Genomic DNA, 12,681 nt, shown 5'->3' with positions numbered 1-12,681 from the left:
TCACTTTCATGTTTTCTTCCACACGAATTATAGAATTGTCCAGCTTCAAACTTTCTCACTTGGGAATCTTTACACTTTGAGAAGAAATTATGGATTGACATATTTTAGTCTTCCCATGTAGGAGAATTCTGCATTAGTTTGTTATCCTCTTGTTCCCATGACCAAGCATATGACAAGCAGCAGCCTAGGAGGGGACTCATTCGTTTGAGGCGACAGAGCTTATCATGGCGAGGAAGACACGGTGACAGGAGCATTCGATGGCTGATCCTACTGTGATTACAGTCAGGAAGTGAGGTTGACACGAAGTGGGCCAGCACTATAAACGTATGCCAAGGCCTGCTCCTACTGACCCTCTTCATCCGATATCGCGCCACCTTCTCAAGGTTCCACAACCTTCTAAAGTGGTGCCTACTACCTGGACCAAGAGTGAAGATGTGTGAGCCAATGAAGACTATTTCATAGGCAAAACATAACACACACACACACACACACACACACATTTATCCACAGCTCTTTCACTTATCCATTAATATCTGTAGTTTTCTCCAATATAGGTTCAGTACATTGAGAACCTAATCCTATTTGCTTTTCTTTTTGTCTTACAAATGGCTTTTTCCTGTTGTATTTATAACCGGATGTCATTGTGACATGTGAAGGGTATAATATTGCTTTCACTTTCTACACAGAGTCTTTCCTGACCTTTGTTGTTAATCCTTGAGTCCTACGTGTTTTAGAAAATGGTGATTAATTTAATAGTAATTAATTGCAAACAAAAATATTCTTTCTTCTTTTTAAACAACCAAATGCCTACCTATATTTTCTAATGTACGAAACCCAGAATTTAGGACAATGTTAGGTAATTATCAAGGCTAACAGATAAATACATACCTTGATAACAACATTTGTAGTAATTCTCACTTAAGTTGTTTTTAAGTATACTTTTGGCTGCTGGTGAAATTGTCATGAAAAGCTTCTATTGTATAAAGAAAATATCCCGTTTGTTTGCATTAATTAAGAGGGATTTTGAAATCTGGTGTAGGAGGTAGATTTCAACAGATACTGTCCCATCATCTAACAAAATAAATACTCCTTGTATCTTCTGATCCGATGCTACCGACGTGTCATGTTAATAATGTGGTTATTAAATCATATACTTGAGAATACCTTATTTATTTGTAGTAGATTAAACCTTTACTAAATTAAATTTTGTAGCTTGTTGAAGACCTACATTTCACGGTATATTTTTCAGCTTTGTGTGTGTGTGTGTGGTAGATTTTTCCTAGGTTTGAGTTTCAGTCTTAAAAACTGACCTTTTTCTTTCCTCTATAAGGATTTTAATAGGTAAGAATGGTTTCTTCCTTGACAACTTACAAAGAGATACCAGTAAATTACTTGGCTCCAAATCCTTCCTTTGAAATACTGCTTTAAGGATTATATTGTTTTAAATAATTTATTTTTGCCCATATAATACCATTTCATTAATATTATCAAATTTTATCATATAGTGTGGGGTAGAATTTCTTTAAGTTTTAAGTACTTTCTGTGACACTTACCTTTGGGTTATAATTGTCACTCACAGTGACAAAATGTCGAAAACAAATTTTAAAGTGAGGAAAGACTCACGTTGGTTCATGATATCAGAGGTTTCAGACTGTGGTTAGTGGCTCTAGTGTGTCTGGGACTTGGTGTGGGAGAGAGATCATGACAAGGGGACACATGGTAGAACGAAGCTGCCCATCTTCTTTATGCCAGATACGGGAAGGAAAGCAAGGCTGGGCAAGCTTGGGGGCGGGAGCTTGGGGAAGGGGATGGATGGGGCGAGAGAGAAGACAGGGGCCAAGGATACCTTCAAGCTTACGATCCTCCTCCTAACTATGACATGTTCTCTGCAACTTTGTCTCACTGTCTCAGTTTTCTACCACCTCACAGCGCTCATTAAGCCGTGAGCCTGGCCCAGGGGTAATCCACTGATTAGGGCAGCGCGCTCACTCTCTATTTACCCACCCCTTGAAGGTGCTGCTCTGTGCTGCCGCGGAGACCACAGCCTCCACAGCTGAGCCTTTGGTGGATGTTTCAGATACGTATTGCAAGAATGTTGCTTTTTCTTTTCCTTCTTGCCTTACACGCATTTTGCCCCTCCCCCCCCCCCCCCACCGGTTAATAATAAAAACAGTTCTCGGAGTTTTAATTCTGTATTGTTTTTGATCTTCTCATTTTATTCAGGTTTATTTTTTCCTTCTTTCTTTGAATTTGTTTTGAGCTGACTTTACAGTTCATCTTTATTAAATTAGAAAAGCATCCAAGGCTAGTCATTGTAATTTGGAGTCCATTATTTATATTTTTAAACACCAGTAACTTTGACCTAGTTTCTTCTGTGGCCTAGTAATTTTCAGAGCAGTGCATTTTACTTTTTGAGACAGGGGTGTGACATTCTACACTCATGTTCTTTTCCCAGTTTCTTTTAATAGTTCATAAACATATGTTTCTTTTCCATCTTGGTCCAGCAGGCTTTGATATGTTTCTTTATATGTATACTGTGGAGAGGGGCTCAGGTAGGCTGGTCACAAATGTCTGTTTTGATTGCTGGCATTAGACAGCCTTGCCTCTGACACATGCTTTGCAGAAATTGCTTCAGTGTTATATTTGCTAAGCTTCTGTTTTGTTATAAAGGCGCAGTTATTGTTAAAGCGGTTTCATTCGATTTTATTATTAAAATTCTCTTTGTTCTCGAGTATCTTTGGCAGAGTTGTCTTGTCAAAGGATTTGACATCATGCTGGTGTCTTCCTCTGATCTTATATATCCTGTCACTGTCTGAGTTCCTCATCATTTTTTTTTTCTCAATTTTGAAGCAGTGTTTCAAAGTACCCTTGACTATTGTCAAAACAAATTAAAATTCTGCCTTATGGTTTAAAGTTTTTTTTTTTTTCTTATAGTCCTTATTTCTAAATTGAAAGTATTTCATAAGAAGGACTTTTCTCAGTTCCTGGTACTTTAGTAGCAAATACAGGGGACTGATATACACCAAATGAATTAGAATTAGATTAGTTATAACATGGGTACTTGAAGCTTAAAGGAAAACTGACACCACATGACAGACACAGCTAATAGTTCTTATCCAGTTTGAGGGTGTCATATTTGTATCATAGTATACATGTGGAGGCAGAGGACAGCAACCCATGGGGGGGAAGGAGCCAGTGGGTTCTGGGATCAAACTCAAGTCATTAGGTGTGGTGGCCATTCTAGTTAGGGTTGCTAACACCATGAACAAAATCAAGCTGGAGAGGAAAGGATTTATTTGGCTTCCACTTCTACATTGTAGTCCATCATTGAAGGACCTTAGGACAGGAACTCACACAGGGCAGGAACCTGTAGGCAGGAGCTGATGCAGAGGCCATGGAGGGGTGCTGCCTCCTGGCTTGCTTCCCACGGCTTGCTCAGCCTCCTTTCTTATAGAACCCAAGACCACGAGCTAAGGGGTGGCACCACCTACAATGGGCTGGGCCCTCCCCCATCAATCACTAATTAAGAAAATGCCCAACCACTGGATCTAATGGAGGTATTTTCTCAGTTGAGGTTCCTTCCTTTCAAATGAATCTAGCTTGTGTCAAATTGTCATAAAAATAGCCAGGACAGTGTCACATGCTTTTTCCTGCTGTGCCACACGACTGATGCAACTACTTATGTGGTGAAGGTTCCATAATCAAATATTTTAATACACACAATCTTTCATTTTAAATTTTAACTTATGTATATATGTGAGTGTGGCAAGGTTTGTGCACATGTGAATGAAGGTACCCATGGGGTCCAGAAGAGGGCATTGGATCTCCAGGAGCTAGGGTTACAGGCAGTACTGAGCCCCCCTATGCTAGTGCTGGGAACTGAACTTAGGTCCTTTGTAAGAGTGAAAAAATGCTCTTAAGCCCTGAATCGTCTCTCTTGCCCCCAATGCACATAATACTGCGGAGTGTTCTGAGTTATAAGTCAGAAGTCTTTGGAAGTACTGAAAGATACAGTATATAAACTGTTTCACCTTAAGATAGCACAAATCTTGCTTTTCTTATCAGTGTTTGAGAGAAGCTTGACTTTCTGATGACAAGATACAGAAAAAGTACACACTTTCTGTAAGCAAGTGTGAGTATTACTAACCCTTCCTTTATTTGAAAACAAGTTACAGTGGGTTTTGCAGTATTTGCTTCTAAAATTACTTGCGCCCATGAGGGTCCCATTCTTTCAGGTTTCTTTATCAATAGCAGCTAACCAAAGGGCAAACACTCATTTCATTTCTTCGTTGCATTTTTATTTTTTTTTCTTCGTTGCATTTTTAAATCAAAGCTAAAGTAAGAGAGAGGGGCCTAATTTGCAGATCACTAACCCAAGGACACACTAAATGCTCAGAACTCAGCCAGTTGCTAATAAAGACCCGTCTTTTTTTTTTTAATTTATTATAAGTTATTCAGATTACATCTTGATTGTTATCCCCTTGCTTGGGGAAGTGATCATATTGGAGGCACCAGAGTTCATGGCAGAGGCAGTCCTTGCTCTCCCCACAATCGCGGAGAATGAGCTGTCCCATTGGGTAGATCCGAACAGAGGGTCTAGGTTTACCTCACACAATGTCCTTGGTTGGTACAACAGTTTGTGAAACCTCCCCTGGGTCCATATCTGCTGGCCTTAATGGTCTCCTTGTGGGGTTCCTGAACCAGTGCTTTTTAGCAGGACTAACAGCTGATGTCACTTCTTTTTCCAGTTTCTGGGTCCTGGTGACTCTGTAGTAGGACAAATGCAAGAACCACATTGCTGTCTCCTGGGATCTTTGTATCACCATCATGGGCGATTGCTCTATTTGGGAGCAGTCCTTCCCCCACCACCTTGGCTCCTCGTGCCCGAGTGTGGCCATTCTTTTGGGAAAAGATGGGGCAATGCTAAGGATGGATACAGGTGCTTAAAGGTGAAAACAATTCTGGTGTTTTCAGAAATAGTTTCTGTGGACGCATCTCAGGTTTCTAGTTGGTCCAGATATAGAAAATTTACATGGTGGTACTTGGCTTTTTACAAATACCTTATGAAGACTTAAGAGTCTTCTCTATCACGGTACCCCTGAATGAATTCTAGTGCTCGGGGCCTGTGGGTGATATCCCAAGCAAACGTATTTCCATGGCACTATTTGCATTGTGCTCTGTTGATGGCTGGGCAGACAGAGAGGCAGGTGGGCTTCTGGTGGTAAGAACAGGGATTTCGACGTAATTCATCCTGGGATGTTTATATTCTTAAAGTCAGGAAGCCGAGGATTTGGGGAGGGAGGAACCCATCAACTTCGCATATTTATTTCTAACTCTCCATTCCCAAAGTCCCAAAGTCCCGGAGATGGACACAGTCACTCCCAAGTGGTTGCATCCTGGTTGATAGGTCAACTGAGGTCATAGAAATCAGATTGTGAAGTGTGATATGACATAAGCTTTGTAAGAGAGGACCAGGGAGCTTGAAGAAAAGAGGTCCTTGAATCGGGCCCATTATGTTGGGGGGAAATGGAAGGTACCATGACATAAGAAATATCATGTACATAAGTAACTTTATGATCAAGAGCACAGAAGCCAGGATAGAGAACGGAACGGGAGCAGGCAGAGAGTTCAGAAAGGATCTAACACCGGAAAGCTCTGTGAGTCAGTCAGTGGCTGGTTCTTGTACTCCATTCTCCTGGAGCTGAAGACTAAGATGCTGTCAAGACTGGATGCTCACCCTACATATGCGTGTCTCACTAGATGGTGGTGATCAAGTGCTGGACTGCTCTGGTTACCATGCCGACGGGCTAGTCAGCCATGGTAGGATGTCTGCACCCAAGGGACCCTCAGTAAAGATGATTCCTTTGTGAAAGTTTCTCTAACATGTTTGACTTCATCCTTACGAGAAAAGGCTGTTAATGTAACACCTTTATCGTACAAGCATTAGAACATATTTTAAAGCATATGAGGATGCATGAAAACATCTGAAGATACGTCTAGAGTTTGCCCAACATGAACTAATTGCTAGCGCGTGCCAATTTGTATGAAGTATTCTCTTAGCACCTGAAAATAATGTTTGGTGTTTCTTCAGATTTATTCTCACTTCTGCTGACATCTGCTGCGGGCCTCACGATTTTCATTCTGTTCTCTGATTTTCAAGATATATACCGTGGAATGGAGGTACGTGGTGTACAGCATCTGTTGTGACTCAGCGGTGCCAAAGCTGTGCTCGTGCTGCAGTTTGCAAGTCAATCATTACTCTGTTCTCTCCAACCCACTAGACACTATGAACTTTCAGGTTTTTTTGGGAAGAGAAGATATTTCTCTATCTCACATGCATGTTCATATTAATAGTGTCATCATTTTAGCACGGTTAAACTGTTCATGCCTAAAATATTGTTTGGGACTAGTGATATTACACGGTAGATAAATATGCCTGTTCCCAAGCCTGATGACCAGAGTTCCGTCCCTGGGGCCCACATAGTAGAGAGAACCAACACCCATAAGTTGTCCTGTGACTTCTACACGTGTTTTGTGGCATGTATGCCCCCCACGCGCATGTAGGTGTATATGTACACGTGCGTACTAATTAAAGAAATGTAAAAAAAAAAAAAACTTTCTTGTTCAAAAACTTGTCTTATATTTTTGGTTGTGAGCCTAGCCTTTAATGGCTGAGCCATCCCTCAATCATTTGGAGGCGGGATACTGTCTCTGACTCTGTTGCCTGCCTTTGGATCCCTTTCCCCTAGCTGGACTGCCTTGTCAGGCCTCAGTGGGAGAGGAAGCACTTAGTCCTCCTACGACTTGATGTGTCAGGGTGGATTGGTACCCATGGGGTGGGGGGTGGGTGGGGAAGGCTCAGCTCTGAGGAAAAGAAGGAAGGAGTGGGGGAGAGAGATGTGAGGTTGGCACTGGGAGCAGAGAAAGGGGGTCTGCAATCAGGCTGTAAAGTGATTAAATAAGTTAACTAATGAAGAAAGATGGAAGAAAAACTTTGTCTTATCATACATTAACTCAATGAAATTAATGCACTAATATGACAATTTTCCAAATTTACCTATTTAAAACAGTAAAAAAGAAATCCCTTTAAATGTAATTGCAAAAGGAAAGGGTTGGGAAAGCCTTGTAGGAGCAGGAATTGGCTTTGGAGAGTCTTATCGGAGTGGCCATCATTTGCTCTAGAACACACTAGTTTGAAAGTAAATTCATTGGGAAGTTATTAAAGCTATTCTAGGACCCAGCCATGTGAGAGATGTCTAGAAGAGAAAGGAATGCCTTGCTTGTGGTTCTGTTTTGAAGACTAACCATTCTTCACTGCCACGTAACCCATAATTCAAAGGGATATAAAAGCAGAGCGGGGAGAATATGAGAAGAAATTCCTTTTTTTTTTTTTTTTTTTTGTCTTTTTCTTTCTTTCTTTTTTTTTTTGTCTTTTTCTTTCCTTCTTTTTCTTTTTCTTTTTCTTTTTCTTTCTTTCTTTCTTTTTTTTTTTTTTAACAAGATTTCTCTGTGTAACCTTGGCTGCCCTGGACTTGCTTTGTAAACCAGGCTGCCCTCGAACCCACAGAGATCCGCCTGCCTCTGCCTCCTTGAGTGCTGGGATTACAGGCGTGTGCTGCTGTTCCCAGCCATAGAAGAAATTCTTACTGTCACTGTGGCTGCCAGGAGGGCGTTATGGAAGGAACATGGGTTGGTGTGGGTCCAGCCACACAGGTGAGACCTTGCTAGGTCAGGCTGTTTTCTGAGGGGCCTCAGCACCAGGAGAAAGGCCTGTTGCTTTTCCGTGAATGACTTGGGTCTGGCAGTGTGAAGAACATGGGGCGGCTGGGATGAAAATCAAAGCAAGGCTCGCATGACGGAGCAGGCAGGTGCTGTGCCGCCAAGTGTAGAGAGCAGACTAAAAAAGGCAGGCACACAATGCAAGGCAGCCAGCACGCTTTGGACTTTGTGCCAAAATAACAGACACTGGAGGTCCTTTGGAAGGACATCTCAAACAGATTAATTAAAGGAGGCCAGGAGAACAAAGCAATGGAGAGATGGGGAATGAAAACTCACGAGATTCCCTCTATATCCCATGACCTACGGAGCTGCAGAATGTGCTCGGGTCAGGAGCAGAAGCTAAGTAAGATGCTGCTCTGCATAGCTCAGAAGTCGAAGTAACAGAAGTCCACTGTTCAAGTGAATAATTCCAGACAAGAGCATTCCCAGGCTGGGGACAGAAAAGAGCCTTCCTCGCTAAGGTGGAAGCAGCTGAGATCTGAGTGGGCCAGAGTATATGACCCAGCTTCTCCAAAGCCAACGTGCTGCTCCTCAGAGCCCAGGTAGAAGCTGTCTCCACTCGGGGAAAACAAACGACCATGCAGTGCCTTGAACCAGCCCATCCCAGCATATGGATGAAAACTTGAAGCAGAGTGAATAGAGCAGTCAGTCGTTCTCAACCTCCCTAAGGCTGCGACACTTTAATACAGTTCCTCACGTTGTGGTGAACCCCCCCCACCACCACACACACACACCAAAAAAGTATTTCGTTGCTATTTCACAACTGTAATGTTGCTACTGTTATGAATTGTAATGCAAATATTCGACATGTAACCCAAAAGGGGTCACAGCCCACAGGTTGAGAACCACTGGGCTGGACACGATAGGAGTAGAAAATGCTGTGCTTATAGACCTCAGGCTCCTACACGTTCAATCAGACTTCGTGGGTTGGAAAGGGGGCTGTATAGCTCCCCATTCACTCTGGGTACAGCTCTCACATCTAATAAACAAACATGCTCAGTGGTAAGCCTGTGACCCTGTAATCTTCGGACAGACTGTTAGACTTGCATGAAGCGGGTAGATTTGAGTCCAGTAACATTTGTTCGACACATCACACTTAATCAAAACAAACCTAATCTTCTTTTTTTTTTTTTTTAAACAAACCTAATCTTTTGTCCTGACTTATGAGTTTTACCCAAAAGTCAATTTTGCTGGAGGGGAAAAAAAAAAAAAAAAAAAAGCAATGAATTCCAAGTAAATTGTGCTTTAGAAGAATGAAAAACAGGGAGAATTACAGAAGAACGATTTAATTTCCCACCCTCTCCTCTGGGTTTTTTTAAAGCATGAAGAGGGCCACATGAGCTCCGAAGTGTCCTCTGCTCCACTGTATAAGGTATCTTCCCAATGCCCCTGACAGTCACCACCAGGCCATCAGGCTGTGGAGGGAACACAGGCCAGGATGAGCCCATTTTAATTTAGGTTTCTGTCACCTGAGTCAGTCCTTGGCCAAGACATGCTACCCGACCGTCAGCTTTCCTATCTGCAAAGCAGAGGAAACAGTACCCACCCTCCGCCCTCACGGTTATTACAAACACAGAATTCCAAAGAGTAGGGAGCGTGTACCTTTTCAAAATGTCAAGAGTGCAGCGTGTAACGGTGGCGCCTTCTTTTGCACCCAGTTCATCCCAACTATCACATCCTGGAGAGTTTCAATTCTGGTGGCAGCCTTTGTCCAGTTCTGCGTGGCCTTCTTTGTAGAGGTAAAGTATACAGCTCCTATGCTCTTTGTTTGTTTGCTTGTTTAGGTAGTATGTAAATTCAGGGTCTCGCTCTCAACATGCATACGCTGTGTACAGCAACTGCTTTGGTCCCCCTAAAGGATTAGTAAGGCTTTTTTTTTTTTTTTTAAAGACTGCATGATCCTGTTAAGAAGTATTCTTCGGAGAATAGCTTATGATTCTTCGAAGGCTGCTGCAAAATATTCCTGGCATCTTTCTCCATGGAACACAAAATGACAGTTCAGCTCCAATGCTTGTCACAAGGGGTGCTGTGTTTGCTCCTTACTATTTTCAATAGTGTGGAGGGAGGCCCGGTGGCCCCGCAGCTCTGAAACTTAAGGAGACCTTTAGAGAGTGAGGCAGCATCTTCAGGAGGGCGCCTCTAGTTGTCATCAACTGCGAGCCTTGTGAAGGCCTTCCCTGTGAGCGTTACTCTTCTTCTGACTGTCAGTGAATGACTCACCCACGGAGTAAAAGGCTTGGGTAGTGCTTTTTAGAGAAATTTAAAAACAGATGACTCTTGATGTTCTGAGGAGGAAAGGGCCAACCAAATTGTGTACGTGTGTGTGTGTGTGTGTGTGTGTGTGTGTGAAAGAGAGAGAGAGAGAGAGAGAGAATTTTGTATATTCTTTAATTCAAGAATTCCACCTTTACATCAAATTTTACAAATATCACAAAATGAGACAGGAAAATTTTAAGTCCTACTTGCATGAAGATATCCATGACATTGTTATCTACAGCAGCAAAAATTTTGATTCAAACACTGCACCTAGATGCTTCTACCGCAACTTGAGGAAGTGTTGTAGCCTTTAAAGATAAGATGGCTATAGCTCTTATGTCAACCACAAAAAGCTATCTTAAAAGATGCAATTACACAAAAGTTGTGTATGACACAAAGTCTAGCTTAAACAGACTAATGTACAATGCAAAACTGGATCCATTCTATTGTTGTTTGTTAAAACTGTGTAAGGAAAGAATAGGAAACTCAAAAGGATGGGAAACAAAACAGTTGTAAGGGCCTAGAGAGACTGTGCGATTGTGAGTGCTTGCTGCTCTTGCAGAGGGCCTGATTTTGGTTCCCAGCAAGCAGACAGCTTACCACCCCGGGTAATTCCAGGTCCTGCTCATCTGACACCGTCTGGTGTTTGCAGACATTCGCATGCATAAAAACATAGCTCCCCACACTAATATGCATAAATCAAAATCAAAATTTAAAGTGTATTTGATTGCTCCAGACTAACCTATTCAATCAACAATACTTGGCGTTTTGTATGTGGCAAAGTGGTGGAACTCAGCTTTGGATGTCTTTGTTTCCCTCCCCTTCCCTTCCCTCCCTCTTTTCCCATCTCTTCTTCCTTTTATTATATTTTATTATTTTTTTGATAGGCGGTATGTTATTGTTCGTTTGAACCCCCTAGTGAAAGACCTGCTAAGTGAATCCCTAGCCAGGCTTTCACCAGGTAGTCTGCTGAAATGAAAGGCTTCAAGTTTCCAGCAGGTTTCTGTGCCTTGGAAGCATCTCAGCTTCCAGGGGAAACAGCAGCAGCAGCAGCAGCAGCATTTCACTCAGCAGAGAGGAAGCCCAGGGTCCCTGGCTTCCAGCGCTCGCTCGCTGACTGGAGGGGGCTCACTTGCATAAGCACATGATTTCATTGTCCTCCCTCTGCTGATTTTTCAGGATGCCATCCTTCAAAACAGGGAGCTGTGGCTGTTTATAAAGAAAGAATTTGGATTCTACTCAAAAAGTCAGTATAGGATCTTGCAGAGGAAGCTGGCGGTAGACTCTACCTGGCCTCCCACGAACAGGACCGATTATGCAGACATCGGCAAAAACGGGTTCTATATCAACCGAGCCTATGAAAGCCCAGAAGAGGTCCCCAGAGGGAAGCTCAGACTGGGCGGGCAAGCTTCAGAACAGCACTTCTGGACCAGACTGTAGCCCGAGTTCCTGCCATGCCTGTTCCACAACATCCCCCCCGCCCCCAAACAGACATCCCGGAGAGGAGAAAACTGCATAACCTTCTCTCTCCATCTAAGCACCCAGCGCACTTCAACACACCCAGCCGTGCGGCAAAGAACTTCACATACATTATCCTTCACTAGCAAGAGAGGAAACTGCAAGTCTCGGATCACCATGTTAATAAGCCGCATTCACGCTAGGTTGTTCCAAATGCATCGCTCTCATGCAATGAAATCAGACGTACGGACATCAGATGAGAATGCTAAATGAGGAAGCGTTTGGTGTTTGAAAGTTTTTTTTTTCTACTATATCAATTGGTGTAAGGCGCCTTAATCTCACATTAATTTGTGAAGCACATTCACCACATATCGTGGCCCAGCATCACTCAACTGCTCCCGTTTTGCGTCTTTGCTATGGCTCCAATAGAGAAACAAGAAGAGTCATTCTGCCCTAACTGCACAGGAAGCCAGAGTTGTGTGGAAGTGGAGGATGGTGGAGATGGGTGCTAACCACTAATGATCATCGTATGGGCACTGCTAAAATGTAAGCGAACCGCACCGACTTTGTACGTTTCCAGAGTATATTTCAAGGGGCCGGTGGCCCTCACGGTTCAGAGTAAAACAAAAATAACAAAATAAACTGTTCAAATGTGTTTTTCACTTCCTAAGGTATGTTACCTTCATTATTATTATTATTATTATTATTATTATTATTATTATTATTATTATTATCATCATCATCATCATCATCATCATCATCATCATCATCATCAATACACAAAAATATCAAATTTTAACCCTAAAAGCTTCCCTGAAGTCATTATTCATTGATCGACTTAAACGTCTAAGGAAGGGACCAGTGGTGATTTTTATCCATACGGTGGGAATCTACGTGCTTCTACGCAATCCATTTCATCGGTTTAACTACCCAAATCATCATGGATGTTCGTTAAGGACCACAGAAGGATACATGCTGTACGCTGCCTTCTCTACCCAAGTTGTGTCGCCCTCGTTGTGAGCTGGAGAGGACCGACTTCTGGAGACCATTTGAAATTAACTAACTACTAGGTTTTTTTTTTTTTTTTTTTAAATACCAAGTCTAACTTTGCTAATCCAACAGGCCTTTCACAATCATAGACAAGTTATCAGGTGAACCCCATGGATATCAACTATGTGGCTAAGACCA

General features: G+C 42.4%; 1 protein-coding gene across 1 annotated transcript in view; it reads left to right on the top strand.

The window, feature by feature from the left end:
* Positions 1 to 11,506, top strand: part of Atp13a5 (ATPase 13A5) — a 123,464-nt gene extending 111,958 nt beyond the window's left edge. The window contains exons 28-30 of the mRNA XM_051150809.1: positions 6,092 to 6,180; positions 9,438 to 9,518; positions 11,215 to 11,506. Of these exons, the coding sequence (XP_051006766.1) occupies positions 6,092 to 6,180; positions 9,438 to 9,518; positions 11,215 to 11,475 (431 nt within the window). The 3' untranslated portion in view covers positions 11,476 to 11,506. The remainder of the gene's footprint in view (positions 1 to 6,091; positions 6,181 to 9,437; positions 9,519 to 11,214) is intronic.
* Positions 11,507 to 12,681: the final 1,175 nt, after the last annotated feature.

Source organism: Acomys russatus, chromosome 8 (assembly GCF_903995435.1).
Source record: "Acomys russatus chromosome 8, mAcoRus1.1, whole genome shotgun sequence".
NCBI classification, from domain to species: Eukaryota; Metazoa; Chordata; class Mammalia; order Rodentia; family Muridae; genus Acomys; species Acomys russatus.
The sequence above is the reverse complement of the archived record's forward strand: the minus strand, read 5'-3'. Positions and strand labels throughout refer to the sequence as shown.